The sequence below is a fragment of the Tiliqua scincoides genome, chromosome 1 (genome assembly GCF_035046505.1).
Source record: "Tiliqua scincoides isolate rTilSci1 chromosome 1, rTilSci1.hap2, whole genome shotgun sequence".
Taxonomy (NCBI): Eukaryota; Metazoa; Chordata; class Lepidosauria; order Squamata; family Scincidae; genus Tiliqua; species Tiliqua scincoides.
Genome location: NC_089821.1, coordinates 277895624 through 277915992, shown reverse-complemented (window position 1 = coordinate 277915992; position 20369 = coordinate 277895624). Strand labels below are relative to the sequence as shown.

The window sequence follows — 20369 nt, the reverse complement described above, 5'->3', positions numbered from 1 at the left end:
AAGCAGTGAATCATAAGGAATCATAAGGAAAGTTTCATGAGGAAACTACCAGACAGCGTCACAAAGTGGAAAGTGCATGCCAATACTGCAAATATTTTCTGTAAGTGTGAACAATTCTTAGAATGATGTACAAAATATATTATTTGGTATGATAGACCTTCTCCAGCCCACTATAAGAGCAGAACTGCAAATCCAATTGTAGGCTCTGTGAAGCGGCGTGAAGCAGGGCTGTGTTCTTGCACTAACCTTGTTTGGGATTTTCTTCGATGTCCTGCTGAAGCAGGCCTTTGGAACTGCAACAGAAGGCATCTATCTCCGGACCAGATCAGATGGAAAGCTCTTCAACCTCTCCAGACTGAGAGCAAAGTCCAAAGTCCAGCTGAAATGTCTGCGTGACTTCCTCTTTGCTGACGATGCAGCTGTCACTACCCACTCTGCCAAAGATCTCCAGCAGCTCATGGATCGTTTTAGCAAGGCCTGCCAAGATTTTGGACTGACGATCAGCCTAAAGAAAACACAGGTCATGGTTCAGGATGTGGACTCACTTCCCTGCATTACAATCTCTGCGCATGAACTGGAGGTTGTCCATGACTTTGTGTACCTTGGCTCAACGATCTCCGACACACTTTCTCTCGATACTGAGCTAAACAAACGCATCGGTAAAGCAGCTACCACGTTTTCCAGACTCACAAAGAGAGTCTGGTCCAACAAGAAGCTGACAGAACATACCAAGATCCAGGTCTACAGAACTTGCATCCTGAGTACACTTCTGTACTGCAGCGAGTCATGGACTCTCCGCTCACAACAGGAGAGGAAACTGAACGCTTTCCACATGCGCTGCCTCCGGCGCATTCTTGGCATTACCTGGCAGGACAAAGTTCCTAACAACACAGTCCTGGAACGTGCTGGAATCCCTAGCATGTATGCACTGCTGAAACAGAGACGCCTGCGTTGGCTCGGTCGTGTCGTGAGAATGGATGATGGCCGGATCCCAAAGGATCTCCTCTATGGAGAACTCGTGCAAGGAAAGCGCCCTACGGGTAGACCACAGCTGCGATACAAGGACATCTGCAAGAGGGATCTGAAGGCCTTGGGGATGGACCTCAACAAGTGGGAAACCCTGGCCTCTGAGCGGTCCGCTTGGAGGCAGGCTGTGCAGCATAGCCTTTCCCAGTTTGAAGAGACACTTTGCCAGCAGTCTGAGGCAAAGAGGCAAAGAAGGAAGGCCCATAGCCAGGGAGACAGACCAGGGACAGACTGCCCTTGCTCCCGGTGTGGAAGGGATTGTCACTCCCGGATTGGCCTTTTCAGCCACACTAGACGCTGTGCCAGAACCACCTTTCAGAGCGTGATACCATAGTCTTTCGAGACTGAAGGTTGCCAATACTACTAAGATGAATCTGAAATGTCATTTAGGCGTATGCTATGCTCTTGTATAGCGATACAGCCTTTTTGAATGTATATTCTCTTGAATTATCCACTATGGAAACTCTCTGAACGACAATGGAAATGAAATTTTTGTGCCCTTACTGTAGCTGAAAAATTCATATTGAAATGTTGGAAAAACAAGTGCCCTCCCACTATTTGCCAATGGCCTGAGGACCTCTTAACTCTATCACTATTTGAATCCATAGCTTTTAGAAGACAACTGTGTGTGAATATGTTCTTGGATATTTGGAAGCCCCTTTTAGAAATTATTAGTATCTATTTTTATTTATTCGTATCTATTTTTATTAAATTTAAATATTAAATTTATTAGTATCTATTTTATCTAAGATCATGTTTATTAATTCCTTTATATGTGTGTGTGTGTGTGTGTGTGTGTGTGTGTGTGTGTGTGAAAGAGAGAGAGATTTTGATCAACAATTGTATTATTGTATCACTGGTTTATTATTCCCAAAAGGGAAAAAAAGAGCAAGACAGAATGATGTGACCCTGGCAGCTGAGAATCTGGGGACTTTGGGCTTAGAGCAGGGTGTCCAACATAAGGCCCATGGGCCAGATACAGCTCAGAGAAAGTCTATCTGGCCCATGTGATAATTGGGTCTCCCAGAACCATCCTTTCAGCAGCACCTCTATTGGGCTCTGGGAGGGTGAGACAAAAGGAAGCCTTAGAAGGCTCGGAACGTTACAGGGGAATGGGCAGCAAGTGGGATGAGAGAGAGAAGTGCTGGGAGCATCCAGTTAACACATGGGCCACCCTTTCAGCATCACTGCTTCTGCTGAGGCATCACTTTGCAGTGCACCTCGCAGCTGCTGAGCTGCTAAGTGATGCCCTGGTAGAAGTGGTGCTGCTTTTAAAGGCATCTAAGCCAGATGCCATCACCACACCCTGTGGCAAGGAGTTCCACAGCCTAATCACATGCTGGGTAAAGAAATACGCGTATATTCTTTTGGGTGCAATCCTAACTAACTTTCCAGCAGTGAAGTAAGGACAATGCAGCTCCAAGGTAAGGGAATAAACATTCCCTTACCTTGAGGAGGCCTCTGTGACTGCCCCCCAACTGCAGGATGCAGCCTGCACCCCATTGGCACAGCTATGCCGGTGCTAGAAAATTGGTTAGGATTTGGGTCTCAGTCTGTCTTAACTCTTCCAACACTCAATTTTAGTGGATGTCCCTTGGTTCTGGGGTTGTGTGAAAAGAACATCCCTCTATCCACTCTATCCATCCCCTGCATAATTTTGTATGTCTCAATCATGTCCACCCTCAGGCGCCTTTTTCTAGACTGAAGAGCCCCAAAGGTTGTAGCCTTTCCTGATAAGGGAGGTGACCCAACCCAGTAATCATTTTGATCAGTCTCTTTTTCACCTTTTTCATTTCCATTATATCTTTTTTGAGATGTGGCGACCAGAACTGGACGTAATACTCCAGGTGTGGTCTTACCATCGATTTGTACCATGGCATTATAACCTTGTCAGTTTTTTTTCTCAATAATTTTTCTAATGATCCCAAGCATGGAATTAGCCTTCTTTGCCACCACTGTACATTGGGTCGACACTTTAATTGAGCTGTCCACCAGCACCCCAACATCTCTCTCCTGATCTGTCAGACAGTTCAGAACCCATTAGCCTATATATGAAGTTTTGATGTTTTGCCCCAATGTGCATTACTTTACACTTACTTATATTGAAATGCACCTGTCATTTTGCTGCCCATTCTCCCAGAGATCCTTCCGGTCACAATCTGTTCTACTCTTCATCACTTGGAAAAGTTTAGTTTGAAAATAAGATCAAAATTTGCACATTTTCTCCTCTGTCATTTGCAACTAATGAGTTATTATATGAAAGCAAAGTGCTAATTTCTGGCCATCATCTGCTTAATGATGTCACTTCCTGTCTAATCCTGTCAATTCTTGGGGTGCTGGTTGACAGCTTTATGAAAGTGGATTAAAGTGACATCCTTAGAAACATATCCACTATATGACCATCTGGCCCGCAGCAGGCACCATGAATTCTATTTGGCCTGCTATATGAAACAAATTTGACACCCCTAGGTTAGAGTGTCAAATCTGGGGTTCACATTCTCTCTCCCTCACCCCCCTCCCACCCAGTTGTGATGTTCACCTTGAGCTAGTCACTCTTTTTCAGCCTCTAGCCTACCTCACAAGGGTTATTTGGAAGAACTCTGTACATTGCCCTGAGCATTCTAGAGGGAGGGAGGTGGATTAAAGCAGTACCTGGCTTGCAATTTATGAATAGTTGCTGCTCACTGTTTAGCAGATCTAAAAGAGCGAAGCATTATCATTTAATGTGCACACTATAAACATTATTGGTGTTTTGCCAAGTACCATAAGCCCAATAGCTTCTTGTTTCAGGGAACTCACTATTCATTTTGACACGATTTGGACTGGAGGGGGGGGGACAGAGGATGGAATTGGGAGACACCTGAGGAAAGAGAGAGGGAAGTTCAGGAGAGTGTGAGCAAATGCTGTTCTACATACTTGGCTGTCATTTTGGTAGGGGAGGACTAAATGCATACAAATAGTCCCTTAAATTAGGTCTGCCAATTCCATCCCCCCCCCAGTACTTAGGGCAATGATGAGGGCAAACAAGCTGAAATCAAATTCTGACGAGGTAGAGGTTACCTGCTGGGATGGTGATGGCATATCAGCCTGTTCTTGCACTCCCCCTGAAGGAGCAGGTGCAGCTTTGAGCCTGGATATACAGGTGTCATTCCATGGTCCAGGAGACTTTGGTCTGGCTTTGGTTGGTGCACCAGCTTGTACTCGTTTCTGCCCCATACGGACATGGCCTTGCATATGGATTATTGCAGCAAGTTGACCAAGGAGACTGGAAGCTTCAGCTGGTGCAAAGTGCAACTGCTCAGGTGCCAAGAGGTGCCTACTTACAGGACTGTATAGCACCGTTGTTGATGCAGCGGCACTGGCCACTGATGTGTTTGTGAGTGTGATTCGAAGGGCTGGTGATGACTCTTTCAGCCCTGCACAGCTTAGGACTAAAACAGACTTCCCCCTACTTGAGACTCCCTGTTCTGTATGATCTGTGGGTTCTGCTTCTTTTTGAGGTGTGGTTGGTGGTGACCCCACACTCTCTGCTGTGGGAGGTGTGGAAAGGCCCCCTCACCACCAACCTTTTGGTAGTGGTTTTCCAGCAGGCTTTTGATGACCTGCTCCAGCACCATCAGAGTTATGGTCTGTCTGCCATCTCCTGCTGTTCTGTTTTGGATTTTCTGCTGCTGATTGGTCTTTAAATTGACATATTTACAGGGCAGCCCAATCTAACAGATGACTTGTGCTGGCCCAGGCCTCCTGCGCTGGCTTTCGAGTGTCGCAAATGTGCTGTCGAGCACATTTAGATGGACTGGTGCAGAGACCCACACCAGCTTGCCTGGGCTGGATCCACTCTTTGCATTGGCTGAGGAAGTTATGTTTGCACCAGGTGGTACAGGGGATGGGAGACAGTGGTAGGAGGGCATTCTGGGGGTGGGAAAGGGGTTTTTGGGTGGGAGAGAGGATAGGGGGAGGATTGGGCCTGGGAGAGGGCACGATCATAACATAAGAAGAGCCCCACTGGATCAGGCCAAAAGCCCATCTAGTCCAACTTCCTGTATCTCACAGTGGCCTACCAGATGCCTCAGGTAGCACACAAGACAACAAGGGACACAAGGGACCTGCATGCTGGTGCCCTCCCTTGCACCTGGCATTCTGAGGTAGACTATTTCTAAAATCAGGAAGCTTCACATACCCATCACGGCCTGTAATCTCTGATGGACTTTTCCTCCAGGAATTTGTCCAATCCCCCTTTAAAGGCATCCAGGCCAGATGCAATCACCACATCCTGTGGCAAGGAGTTCCACAGATTAATTACACGCTGGGTAAAGAAATATTTTCTTTTCTGTCCTAACTTTCCCAATACTCAATTTTAGTGGATGTCCCCTGGTTCTGGTGTTGTGTGAGTGGGAAAAGAATATCCCTCTATCCACTTGATCCATCCGTTGCATCATTTTGTATGCCTCAATCATGTCCCGCCTCAGGGGCCTTTTTTCTAGACTGAAGAGCTCCAAACATTGTAGCCTTTCCTGATAAGGGAGGTGCCCCAACCCAGTAATCATTTTGGTTGCTGTCTTCTGCACCTTTTCCATTTCCACTATATCCTTTTTGAGAAGTGGTGACCAGAACTGGATGCAATAGTTCAGGTGTGGTCTTACCATTGATATCATCAATAGTAAGGTGTGGCCTTATCATTGTGTGCTGCCATCAAAGATGCCAGTGCATACCGTAGCTTAACTCTTGCTTCCAGGCTGGGCAGCCTTACATGGGCTGCTCAGATTTGCGCCAGCTAAATAGCCCTATAGGGCAGGCTAGAGTAGCCCTATAGGGCAGGCTATGACCTCCTGATGTGACCTCTAGTAGCCTCCCAATCTGCGTAGAATACTGTTTAGACCACTGTGACCTGGCTGCACCAACACAGGTTAGGATTGGGTCCTAAATGGATTTTTATCAATTTAAACAAAAATTTTATCAAATTTTTTTTTATCAATTTAGACTCCAATTTTAGCCCACTTTCCAGCACTGGCATAGCCATGCCAATGGGATGTGTGCTGCATCCTGCAGTTGGGGGGCACTCACGGAGGCCTCCTCAAAGTAAGGGAATGTTTGTTCCCTTACCTCGGAACTGCATTGCCCTTATGTCGGTGCTGGAAAGTGGGTTAGGATTGCACCCTTAGTCTTGTATTATTGTGAGTCACTCATAGTCTGAGAAGGGAAGGCTATAGATTTGTTAAATAAACTAATAGAGGCATGCTATTCTCAGATGGAGGCTAGTCTTCTAAGGCCTTCTTGTTCCAGCATGCCTACATGTTGCTTATGGCTCTATTCCACCTGCTGTCTGCCTGTATCCATCTCTTTGGTAGCAGCAGAGTTCAAGATCTAAGAGGATGGTGGTTGTTGGGCTGAAAGATGTCCAGTTGTAGAATAACCTCAAAGTCCTACAGATGCATTAGCTGCAGCTCAAAGGAACCCTCAGCAGCTTGGGTCTTCCATGGCCAGGAAATGGCTGGCTAAGCAGTGCCTGGTGTCTTCATATTCCTGCACAAGCACTTGTAGGCTTGTGCACTAGAGAGATGTATCCAGCTCTTACTCAGAGTTGAATAGCTGGAGACCAGAAGTGGGGCCTGATTCCTGAAGGATGACAACTCTAGCAACACACACTAGCAGGAAAGTAATAGGGCATCGTTAGACAAGAACAGCAACAAAACATCCTAAATGGGGCCTGGGGACATGGGGGGAAGCAGCCAGGAGACCAACACACACCACACATGAATGCAGTTACATGACTGTGAGCACCGGAGAAAGGAAGGTTGTCTGTATTACACACATATATTTCCTTAAGAGGCACTGTGCGTGTACCTAGGTGTGCATGGAGGGGGATGTCTTTGGGAAGGCAAAGCCAGTGCCAGGGGTGAACTGCCACAAGACATGAGGACCATTAACTTCAGTGGCACCAAGGAATTATTAAACCAATCTGTGCTTTATCAGTAGAAGCTTATCATGGTAACTGTTGGAAGCTGCATGTTCAGTGGTGCTACACCAAGGAATTCCAGTTGTTGAGGGAAGCACGGGAGGGGTGTTCCCAGGAAGCCAGCAGTGTAGTGGCCAGCGGGTTGGTCTAGGATGGGAAAGCCCAGGAAGCCTGACCGGGTGGTCTTATGAGGGTCACTTCCTCTCATCCTCCCTTGCCTCACAGGGCAAATGTGAAGATAAAAAATGGGGAGGAGGGAGCACCACATAAGGGGCAGAATAAAAAAAGTCACAAAAAAAATCCCACCCAGGTTTTCCTTTGTGGCTTTGTAGGCTCCCTTATTTTTACATGATTGTAAAAGGACAAACCAAAATTATCAGTGCTGGAGCACCTTTCTCCATGGAAAGGCGGATGCATTTGGGACCTTGAAGTTTACAAAAAAAGATGACACGGTGGTAGGGGACACGTTAGAGATTTATCAAATTATGCATGGGGTAGTTTCCATCCCTTTCCCTCCAGTTCACCCAATGGAACTCTGTAGCAGCAGGTGTGGAACAGACAGAAGGTCTCACATACAGCCCATCACAAACCTATTCCTGTTTACTCCAAAGATAGGTGCACATGGGACTGCAGCTTCAACAGATCAGTCAGATTGCAATCCTATGCACACTTTCCTGGGAGTAAGTAAAACTTAACACATTGGGGCTTACTCTGAGCAGACATGCATAGGATTGTGCTGTCAGATTTTTTTTAACCTCTGCTTCAATTAAAAAGATGCATCAATTAATTAGCAGTTAATACACATATTTTTCTTTAATACTTGTAGGAAGTGTCTCTTCCACTGTCAAAATGTAGTCCTCTGGTGAGAGATCTGCCTTTGTTGGCTTGCCATGAAGGCATTTTCTTGTGTTAAAAGGGTTTATTTTACTTCCCTGGAAACTATGTAGACCTCTAGACTTCCAAGACTGGTCACAGCAAAAGGCTGCTTGGGAGAGGTTGGGGTATAATAAAAAGGGGAAGGAAACATGCTCAGAGTGCCCACATCAAAGTGGGGCGGGAAACACCCTCTGCTCCTGTGCATGTGTAGGCAGTTGGAAGATGATCATCTTCCAATCCTTCCCAAAGCAACAACTGGTTTCTTACACACCTTTGTATTTTCGTTTGTTGCTTGCTGTTGCACCTGATTATACAAGATGATCAGAAACTCCTCTGTGTTAAAATACAGGTTCAACTTTGCAGGTACCAAGTGGAGATCAAAGCTCAATGGGGAGAAAATGATTCCAAGCACAGTCATTTCATTGAGTAAGGACTCTGTCCAAGTTTTATTTCATTCTTCAGTAGACTGCAAGGGAAAACAAAACCCACAACAACCATCACGGTCAAAGGGCTGTTTAGAGTCATGCATTAATAGGCAGCAATCCACCATTTCACCATTGGTTGCACTCAGTGCCGCCACACTCTTTTGAAGTGGCCAACAAAATCTGAGGAATGTCAGTTCTGCAAAAAACCACAACTGAGCAGGTATGAGTTTCCCCTCTCCTCCCCCTCCTCTCCCATTACATCTCTGCTGGACTGTTTACCTGGTACCCCATAACAGAGGCCTTATGGGCTAGTAACACTGTGACAGTGCCAATTTTGTGATCTGACGTATGTGCAGATTTTTCTGATGTGGTAGATGGAGTGAAGCATCAGGTCTGTACAGGCATGCTATCCCAAAGCTCACAAATCATTGTATAGAGTTACGGTGGCTGCGTCACAAGAAAAATCAAACTGGCCCTGCTGCGGAAGACTGGCCTTGGGATCATGCAACTTTTCTTTGTAGAAAGACTTAGAGCTCAATCCTACCCATAGCACAGCACTGAGATAAGGGAACAAACATTCCTTCACCCTAAGGAGGTCTCCATGACTAACACCCCCCCCCACATGATGCAGTACACACCAGAGACGTGCAGTGGGTGAGGAGGCAGATGAGGCAGAGCCTCCCCACTGGACTCCTTCAAAAAGCGTGGCCACCATGTGAGGCTCTGTGCATGGTTGTGGGTGTCTGGGTGCCTTGCATGGGGGCAGCGCTTTTCAAAGGACTCTGGTGGGGAGGCTCTGCCTCACCTGCCTCCTCACCCACCGCACATCCTTGGTGCATACCCTATTGGCACAGCTGCATCGGCTCTGGAAAGTTGATTGGTCCCTTAGCCAGAAATGGTCTCAAGATCACAAGTCTTTGACCTCCCCATTCCCATCTCAGCCTGCAGACAAACTGAGTTCAAATACTTCCCTCCCACAGATCAAGCTGATGTTCCACTCAAATGGGGACTGGGTTCTGGTGGATATTCAAGTCCAGGGTCCACCTGACATCCAAGGTGTGGAGACAGCTTTATGTTCCTTCATGTGGCAAACCATCTGAATGGAGTGACTGGGTTATTTTCTCTGCAGCATTGAGAATGAGCCTGCTACAGGAAAGGGTGGTGGTGGTGGGAGACTTAATGGTAGCATGGGAGAGGTTGTCCAGTCTGCAGAGTTTGCTGCTGCATATGAGAGGCTCACCACCTGCTAACTGGCACCAAGTCCTTTAAGACGGCTTCCCTCTAACACACTAGCCCACCGACTGGAGTGCAATTCATAGCCTACAAGATTCTTGATTCATTGAAGACGGGTGGGCCAAAATCCTTGGCCAGCACGTTGTGGGACCAAGCATTTCAGAGAGGCACCTTTACAACCAATACCAGAGCTGAGTCAATGACAAAGAACTCTGTTCTGCACATCATGGCATGAATGGCAGACTGACCAGCAACCCTTTCAGTGTTAATCGCTGCCTTATCAAAACTTAGTTCTTGATAAAATCCTGCACAGCCTCTTCTCACTATCTTGCCCTGCACACCTAACTCCAGCTCTGCTCAGGCTGCAATCTCATGGGGTTGTTGTGAAGACACAAGAGGTAGGGGGAAATGGGGCATATTGGATCCTGGGAAGCGGGGGGGGGGGGGTTGGCAGTGGATCCCCAGTTATCTGTTTTTTGGGTTTGTGGCATGAAAAAGGTTGAAGACTACTGATATAGAATGTTATAGCACCAGTTCTGCGCTTCCACTGTTGTCAAGATTGAAGCTGTAACAGGTTGGCCACTTCCTCAAGAGCCAGTCAAACTGAATTTAAATTCAAAACAAAACACTACAGAAGGATTATTCCAGAGATTGCATCATAACAGCCTTGGATGCATCCAGGTGTATTTGGATACAACACTTAAGTGTTAGCACAACCAATAATCCAATTCATGTCAAAAGTGTTTCTTTTTCTTTTGTCTAAGATTTCCGTCATCATCCTCTGCTAAGTCTTTATGTAGCTTTTTGTGCTTTTTCTTGTTCTTTTTCTTTGGTTCCGCCTCCTCTAGGTCAGCGTTTTCTGTATCAGATGGTGCAATGTAATGTGATCCTCTCTCTTGGTTGCCATGTTGGGATTCATTGCAAGTAAGACTACCACCAGTACTCAGGTGCTTAGATTTCTTTGTCTTCTTCTGTTGTGGTGTGTCCAGCTCCTCCTCCTCCTCCTCTTCTCCACTTGAACCAAGTGTACCAGGGCATTTCATCTTTGGTCCATCATGGCCACCTCTGATCTCAGGGCCAACATGCTTTGGGGTCTTTTTCTTCTTAGACTGGATTTCTAAATGCTCCGACTTCTCTGCCATTGCTGGAGAAGGATTGGCTGGCTTGACATCCCCCTTATTTTGGTTTTTCTTTAGTTTTGCCATGCGCTTAGCAAAATATTCCTGCACAGTAAGAGTACTAGTCACAGTATTACTTGTGTCCACTTGCTCGGGTGGGTCTTCCTCTTTTGTCTTCTCCTCTAGACAATCTGAAATGATAGTACTGACCTGTGAAGTGAAAAGGAAAAGGAGGGTAAGGCGATCAGGTCAACAAATTGAGCACACAGTTTAAAAAATCTTGACGTATTTTGAAAAGAGAAACCAATACTGTGCTTTGATGCTCTTCTAGCCTCTGACAGAAAGATCCATTCATAGGATGAAAACAAATACAGTAGGCAGAAGACCTGTGACCCAAGTTGGCATCTCATCTTAGGGATGCTCCAACACATTAAAATGACCAATCCTTGCCCCTGCCTGGCATTGACAGTTGCTGCATATCCAGTAGTTTCTCCTCTTCATATATATATATAATAATTATAATTATAGGATACAGGATAGCCCTGTGCTTAAATTTGAAGGGGCTCAGCCATGGACAGAACAGCTGACCCTGGGACAATCTTTATTCCTAAGCTTCAGATCCTCATGTAACATAGGACTGTCACCCAACTATTGAATCTTAGACTACAATCCTATACACGATTTCCCAGAAGTAAGCCCCACTGAACACAGTGGAACTTCTGAGTAGATATGCAGATGATTCTGTGTGAGTGTAGCTGGGGAGAGGGAGAGGGAGAGAGAGAGAACGTTAACAGAAGTGCAGGCTCTGAATTGCCCTCAAGACAACAAGAGAGGTCTCCATGCTGGCCAGGCTTTTGCCTAAACGGTGGAATTCAGAGAAACCCGTGATGCCTGCCAGCAGGAACACTGGCCAGCAACTCCTGTATCAATAGGAATTTTAATCATCATGGGCCACTGAACACCAAGCCAGCAGGGCATGGAGACAGGTAAAGGCAGTGTCAGGCCCCAAACAAACTCATATATTCCATTTCGGGGACACTTATGGAGGGCCGTCAATCATTTCGAAACAGAGGTGGGTGCCAGAAACACTCCCTGGCTCTTTGCATGACAGGTTCCTGGAAGAAGCATAGAAACCAGGCACAACTGATGACAGTTGGGCTAGAGAATGATTTTGCTTTGAAATGGGCTGCTTTGGCTGGCAGGTTTCAGGACAATTTGGCCACAACTGCAGAGATGACGTATAGTCGGGGGGGGGGGAGCATGTTGAAGGTAGGATCAGTACTGTGCATGTGTGCTCTGAGCCTAGGAAAAGAGATGAGGAAGCAGGAGGAACATGACAGAGGTGCATGAAAAGAGTGTGCCCGGCCTGTAGAAAGAGATTTCCCCCCCCTCTTAGAACACCAGAACCGAGGGGGTGGGATCTCATCAAACTGGTGGGCAGGAGATTGAGGACAGACAGAAGGAAGTAATCCTTCTCACAACACAAAATTAATGCCTGGAACTTAGTGGTACAATATGCAATGCCCACTGGCTAGGATGAGACAAATGCATGGGAGGCCAAGAGGTCTGTCAATGGTTATAAGCCATGATGCCTAAATGGAACTCCCACATTCAGAGATTGCATACCCCTGAATGCCAGTTACTAGGAGGGCAACAGCAGGCTTGTGAGCGTCCCAGAGGCATCTGGTTGGTGCTATGGAGAAACAGGATGCTGGACTAGATGGGCCACTGGTCTGAGCCAGCAGGGCTTGATGTCAGCAGTCCATGCTCACAGCTTCCTCACAACTCCAGTGTCAAAACTCAGAACCTGCCAGTAAGGGATTTGTCATCCCCCACCATCCTCAGTGGCAGGAGCCAAGTTTTACTTTCTGTCCCAGTGGCTGCCATTCAATAGTGACTGATGAGTACCAACTCATACAACGCATCTCACCAACACTGCAATTAGAGGAAAACACATAGGATTGCACTGTAAGACTACCACATCCAACCTACAGAACTCCATGATCTGTAGGTTGGATGTGGTAACTCTACAGTGCAATCCTATGTGTATCTACTCCAAAATAAGTCCCACTGTGCTCAGTGGAGCTCACTCAAGAACATGTGTGTAGGATTGCAGCCACAGTCCCTCAGTGTTCTTCTAGTACCAATTGTGAAACAGGTGCTCTACAGAAGTTATGGCTACAAGGTACAGAGAGGCACCTATAGAGTCAGAGACAGTGAGGTGTGCCGTTTCCTCTCCCTGCCCAGGAGTCAGAATTGACAAGATAAGGATAGAACCATAGAGGCAAATGGGAACAGGTTTAAGATAAGATAGGAAAACATTTTGGGGACTTGGTATCTGATGAAAAATGGAAATCTATTTTTATCCTTGCTCCAGCTGCTTCCTCATGTAAGGATATTAAAGAAAGTCATTGCAAAATATTGTACCAGTGGTATTTGACTCCTGACAAGATACAGAGGATCTATACATTGAGTGGTTTAAAATGTTCAAGGTGGGACACAGATAAGAATGATTTTTAGACTTATATGGTGGGGCCACCTGTACTGGAGACTTATTGGACCAGGGGTGCTCACACTTTTTTGGCTCGAGAGCTACTTTGAAACCCAGCAAGGCCCGGAGACCTACCAGAGTTTTTTTTACAATGTTCGCGCCATCATAACATATAACATTTATGTGTAAAATGTATGTTGGTGTACCTTGAGCCCCACTGAGTATAACAGGACTTACTCCTAAGTAGACATGCCTAGGATTAGGCTGTGAGGCTGCAATCCTAACCACACTTACCTGGGAGTAAGCCCCATTGAGTACAATGGGCCTTACTCCCGGCGTTTCCTCCCAGAGGCACCTGAAGGGGGGGGTCGGCACTCCGCGATCTACTCATTTTGCCTCGTGATCTACCGGTAGATCGCGATCCACCTACTGAGCAACCCTGTATTGGACAAATATGTCCAAGAATATTGAACCTATTACAATACACACAACTCTATTCGATCCTGAAGTCATGTGATAACATTACAAAACAGCATATGTTAAAATACTGAATTTATATCTAATAATGGAAGATTATTTCAAAAGCTGTGCCAGAACCACCTTTCAGAGCGCGATACCATAGTCTTTCGAGACTGAAGGTTGCCAATACAAATTTCAAAAGCAAAAATACTAGTAACATCTAAATGAAAACTGGATACTGTTCCTTTGTGTGGCTTCACAAACTGTGGTATAAAACCAAAATAGTACCACTGACTACTCATGTATGGCTTAGATCAAATCCATCATGAAATGGATATTTATGATTTTTATGTAACATGAAGGTCCTTTTCTTATTGCTGAAGTGCAACAAGATTTAAATAATACTGAAATGTATTTGCTTTTGTCAAACAGCATGTGTGGCAACTGGGGTTTGGAATTAGTTTGTGAAGGTTGCAGACAGTGGCTCTGTAAAGTCATGCTTGGTTTTTATTATTTTAAAAATGTATGATAAGCCATTTACATATCTTAAGAGGACACCTCCCCAGCCTGCCCTAAAAGCATGGCAAGTGGGCCAGAGATCCGTAGCTCACCATCTGGGTGTTTATTTAAGTGTTCTGCTGGAGCTCTTCTCTTGGTCCACTATCTGTCTTGCACTACTGCCTCTCCCTTTGGCCCTCTGCTTTCTTCCCCCTCTTTTCTCTGGTCCACTTGCTACCAAGGTTCAACCCCCATTTCTCATCCACTTGTTGCTTTCGTTAGGCTCCTGTTTTCACCCATATCTTCCCATCCTGAACCTCTGCTTTCTAGGTTTTCCTGCCCTGCCTTTCTCTGGTATCTCAGCAATTCAACTGATAGCAGCTAGAGACCCTTCCCTCTGCTCTGCCTTTCAGTTCTCTATGATATCAGGACAGGTCAGTCAAACTCTTCTGGAGAATCCATCACCAAGCCAGGCAATCGCTTCCTGTGGCCTCCCCGGGCTTCAGAACACCTCCCAGACATGACCAGAAGGCGCTTTGAGGGTTTTCTGCATCTGTGGAAATCTGTATCCACCGGGGTCTGGGAACAGATCCCCCATGGATACCGAGAACTCACTGTAAATCTCATTGGATGAATATTCCTCAACCTTCTACTTCACCCACACAGTGTATTCCAAGGAGCCCACCCTCCATGTTTCCCCACAAGTCAGTCTTCGACATGCTTCTTTGAGAACAGGTAATTCCGCTTTCTCCCTGAATCAAGAGTGACTGGATGACCCAATTACACCTAATGGCAGATACATGATAGAATTACCCTCAGTGGATGAAGGCCTGAAAGAAATGTGTCACAGCAGTACATCATGCCAGAGAACATGGTCTGTGGGTGAATACTTTGGCTTACACTAAACATTAGGTTCTTTTATTAATTTTTTTCATGGCTCACCAGCCATGAGAATAAGCCATGAAGATGAGGACTACACACCTACACATGGAATTGGGGGGAGATGGAACGGTTTTACAACTTGCATCTCCCATCCAAGTATCTCTTTGCATTTCTATCTCTAAGCCAAACTGATCAAGTCAAAGCACGACCGCATGTCTGAAAAGTTGAAAACTGGTCCTCTTAGCCAACAGGATGAGTCATTTGTATGTGATTGTGCTGACACCAAATGTTTAGGGATTGGTTTTTCCAGTTTTAAGTGGCAGAGTCTCTTGTGAGTGGGCTTCCCTTCCTCAGTCAAACTGTAACACAGCAGAAGTGTTTCTGAGAAAGCAGTACTGGCAAGTTGAGAGTCCTCAGAGATCTTTCTCATTATTCAGACTTCCTATCGCACATTCTAAGTTTAGAATGCTACACAGCCCGCACCCTAGTTGAAGGGCCAGAGCTCTGTGACAGAATGCATACTTTCAGGGCACTCCCCAGTTAGAGGACCTCAGGCAGGAGGGCTGGAAAAAACTCCAGTGTCAGGAAAAGCATTTAGTTCTTTGGAGCAATATTTTGACTCTGCCTGAGGCAAACTTAACATAAGGCAACAAAATAAGGCAGCCATAGGCTGCAATTCTATACACACTTACCTGAGAGTAAGCCCCACTGAACACAATGAGACTTGAGTAGATAAGCATAGGATTGTGCTGTTGGTCTATTAATGGATTAAAATCCAGTTTATAAAATCTGCATATGACAAAATCCACCATTTTAAAGAAAAAGTTCTCATTTAGACAGTGCATATACACATATGTCCCAGCATCTAAGATATACTATCTTAGAAAAGACATTCCTTCCCGAGAGTGAAGATGGTGCTCGTTCTTTGCAGTTATTACATGAGCATGTACTCAAAACTAATAATTTTCTGTGTAGCCTGATTAATAGGGGGAGGTGTTTTTCACTCAGTTTTATGAAATTTTTAATCAGATGATTCAACAATTGATAGCCCAATCTATCCTTCCTTCCCTGATGCAGCGATAGCAAAATGGCTTGTGCTGCAGCCTACAAGGATGGGCAGTTATGGAGGTCTCCTTTGGGTTTGTTCCCTTACCCAGAAGTAAGTCTTCATGGCGTGGAGTGGACTACTTGGATCCATGCTAGTAAAATTGCTGGCACAGGTCTGTGTGGACCCAGGCTGTGGGACTGGGTCCGGGAAAGAGGCTAGATTTCGTTTTAGCTGCTGCCACTGAGCCCACCCCCTTCCTGGAGTCAATCTGCCCTTTTCTGCCCTGTTCCACCACCCCTGCTACCTTGCCTCCATCAGCAGATCCATGATGAGCTTCCAGCATACAGGGGAAGGCTTTTTACAACTGCTAAACAGCAGTTAATGCCAGTGGAATGCTTGTTCTGCAAGTGTTACAGGATTGTGTAAGGTGCAAGTATATTGATAGCATTTTGTTCCACCTTTGGACAACTGCTATGCCAGTGAGAGAGGCTGTGTGAACTGGCCTCCATTCCAGGCTTCTTGGAGCAAGCAAGGGCTTGAGTCTCTCTAGCTCCCATCCGTTTGCATCTGAACTTCATTTGAAGGGAAACTCACAAGGGAAACTCACCATATTTCTGGGCAAGCCTGGAAGGCAATCTTTGGGATCTGCACATAAGCGCTGCCTCTCCTAGTGCGCCTGTGCTGAAAAACAGGAAATGCCTTTTGATGCTTCAGGCTAGGGGCAGTACTGACTGGGCTGTGTGGAGTTACTCAGTGCTCCCTCTCCACACTACAACTTTTTAGAAATTCTGCCTTGTTCTTCCAAGGACTTCTTTCTCAAGAGGAAAGAAAACAGATCATTTTGACATACACAAAAAGGGATACTATCCAAAAGATAAAAATGATGGATGTTTTTACAAAAATAAACTTAAGTTTTTCCTTTCCTTCAAAAAATCTGACCAACGAGGATTCCCATCCTTGCCATATATTCTCAGCTTCAGAAGCAGGATGATGGTTTCCTCATCGCTAAGAAGCCCAGCCCTTCTCTTGTTGACACAGCTTCCTTCTATAATCGCTGCTGGAATCCTCTTCCGCCTTCAGGGTTTTTCCATGTGCAGGATGCCATCATTTTTTCCAAGAAGCTTATCTTGATCATCTACTTGACACCCTGTTTTATATGCTCAATGGACAGTTTGGGGCCTTTAGTGTAATTTAACACTTTAATTCACCTTTTTTGTGCCTTTTATTATTATTCTTCTCCATTTGCTACTTTGTCAAACCTTTTTGGATGAGGGAAGACCACAGATGGAATCGTATCACACACAGCCTCATTTGAGACAGTGGATCTTTGTTCAGGAAGATCAAAGATGGTCGGGGTGTGTGTGTGCTGCAGCATCTATATCATTCATACAACTATCACCTATATTTTTTGTCTTACTGACAGTCACTCCTGAAGGCTGGGAGCCATGAATCCCATGAAAGTGTCAATTTATCTCTTTGCCCCTGCACTATTGAGACTGCACTTCCAGGCAAACTTGAATGCCAGCTTCTGGCTTTTCCAAGCAAGCACTGCCAAATGCATCTCTTCTTCTTGCTCTCTGGTCAGGGTCATTCTATATACACTGTTATACAAATGCAGATCACTTTCTTTCAAAGAATTGTGGGAGGTGGTGGGGTTTTTAACTGTTTGGAAACCTTTGGAAGGCAGATCATAGATATAGGATCATAGGAAGCTGCCTTGTCTGGTGTTAGGTCATTGGCCCTGATGACTAGCAGCAGCTTCCCAGATAGGAATCTCTCTGCTGTACCTGGAGATACCAGGGCTAGAACCTGGGACTTCTTACATGCAAAGCAGGGGCTCCTCCACTGTGCCACAGCCCTTCCCCATTTCTTAGAAAAATGAGTACTTGGGCAGCAATATTCAATCAATTCAAGTAAGCAAAAAAGATGCCAATCAGGCAGTGTCCTGAAAATAAATATGTTAACAAAAATGGAATGCCAGCAGTTTAAAAACAGAAAACAGCAGTCACTATCTTAAAAGATATCCCATTTTTTTCCTCTCACATGGGACACATGGGAGGGAAGGCCTCTCTAAGAGAATGCCTGCTCTGAATGACATTTATATAATCTAAAGACAGAGGAAGTCCGCTTCTTATTTCAGAATTATTGCCCTTTATACAATTGCAAACTTATCCAAATTTTATCATATCACTAACAGTTTAATCCTATGCATATCTACTCAGAAGTAAGTTCAATTCTGTTCAGAGGAGCTAACTCCCAGGTAAGTGCAAACAGGTCTGCAATCCAAGTTTTCTTGCCCATTTTTGCCCAGCCCAAAAGTATACATATTTGGTCCCTGTTACATATATGCAATGTTGGGCAGAAATGGGTTAAATAGGTGACAGAAGGAGAAAAAACAATTTTTATCAAAGAGAAGGTGCTCCTCTGATTCCCTGACTATTTGAGTTGCTCTTTACTCCATTTTTTCCAGCTCTCCGTTTTTCTTTCTGAGACAGGGACAACCAAAATGACACATATCTTTCTGCTGAGTCCAACCTGCAGGATGCAGCTAGCCCAGCACTGTCTCCTCTCACTGGCAGTTGCTCTTGAGGCAGGGGGCCCTTTACATCTCTGCTACATTTAACTGGAGATGCTACAGCCAGAGAATGACACTGGGGCAGTCAGTATGCACTCTGCCACTGAGAAGTATGCTGCACACTGCAGAAGAGGAGTTGAGAAGAGGTTGCAATTTCTGAATAACATAGATCCACTATGAGTACTCTAGCACCATTGCAAATGATTCCACACCCACCATGGAAAATCCAGACGGGCAAATACACATCAACCAGGAAGGAAAAAAAGAGCTGAACAGGACAGTGTGGTCCAGTTTTCCCTTCACTGCACCACTTTAAATTGCCTGGGGAATGTTAATGCTTATTCTACTATCTTAAAAAAAAACACCATTTTCCTGCCTGCAGCAATCTAAAATATTACACTATAACTAAAATAAGGTTCTGGCTTTGCATTTACTCCTCAAATGGTTACAAGCCTCTTCCTAATTGTGTCCACATATGTTGACATGAAGTTGGTTTGATCTTCTCCCAGTCAACCTGACTACACCTTACCACTTGTCTTAGAACACAGTTGGACTATGAAAGGATCTAGAAGCACATATAAACCTATAGGATACATCTACAGCAGACCATTCACACATCTCCAATGGTCCACACCTTGGAAGATGCTCAGCTTCCACTCAGCACCCTACTTGTGCCTTATGCAGAATTGCTGTCAGCTGTGAGAGCAAGAGAGAACTTCCTTTCTCCTCTACAGTTAGCTTTTGTGTGAATGCCTAAGCAGTGCCTGGGTAAAGACCACAACAGGTCTGCTCAACATATTGAGCCACTTGCTGATGTTTGGGCCATAAGATGAACAAGGTCTAGCATCCTAACAGTGGCCAGCCAAAGGGTTCCAGGAAGCCCATAAGCAGGGCACCTAGGTAGAAGCACCCCCTTGTTCTTTTTCTCCAATATATGATGTGGCGACCGAACACGAAGGTTCTGGAAAGCAATCAGCAGCTCATGGATCTATTCTCAATGGATGGTCTTAGGTGCCTACAACAGTGGCCATCACTGCATCTTGCGGCAGCTAGTTCCGTAAGTTAATTATGCTTTGTGTGAAGATTTTGCAATTTGTTCCATGTGCACTGAACTACATACCAATCAATTTCATTTGGCTAGTCCCAAGATCCAGGATCAAACCAACCCTACAGGAAAGACACAAGTAGCTGCATGAGCAACAAGCCATTTAAGCCACAGCATTCTGTTCTCAAAGGATAACTACCAAGGGGGAAAAGCTGCAACTTTCCCCTAGAACGGCACTGCAGGGATCCTGTGCCAAGAGGAAATTGTGGCTATAGTCATTCACATGGAGGCGTGACTTGAGTAGGGCAGCTGGCCGGTCCCAACAAAACATGCAGTAAATCGGAACCAGGCAGACTGCCTTTGATCAAGACAGAAGAGCATGCTGGGATGTATAGTTCTCAGGGGACATTCACCTCTGTAGAGGTGATGAAATCCATGAGCAACTATTGAACTCTATCCAGCAACACTGACCTTGGCTACCCCACAAATGATGAACTACTGACACTCAGGTATAGATGTCACATTACTCCTTGCGGGTGAGGAATGCTATGCCGGCCTGTCCCAATTTGCTGTTTCGTCCCCTTTAAAAACCCTCAGGGGAAAGTGCCACAGCTCAGCACATACTTTGACTGCAGAATGTCCTAGTGTTAAATCCTGGCACATTCAGTTAAAAGAACCTTAGATTACAGGGCTGAGAAAGAACCCCCCCCCCCCAAGACCTTGGAGAGATGCTGCCA

General features: G+C 45.5%; 1 protein-coding gene across 1 annotated transcript in view; it reads right to left on the bottom strand.

Moving 5' to 3' along the window:
- Nucleotides 1-8275: 8275 nt before the first annotated feature.
- Nucleotides 8276-20369, bottom strand: part of PINX1 (PIN2 (TERF1) interacting telomerase inhibitor 1) — a 51489-nt gene continuing 39395 nt past the window's right edge. The window contains exon 7 of the mRNA XM_066626471.1: nt 8276-10844. Within this exon, the coding sequence (XP_066482568.1) occupies nt 10251-10844 (594 nt within the window). The 3' untranslated portion in view covers nt 8276-10250. The remainder of the gene's footprint in view (nt 10845-20369) is intronic.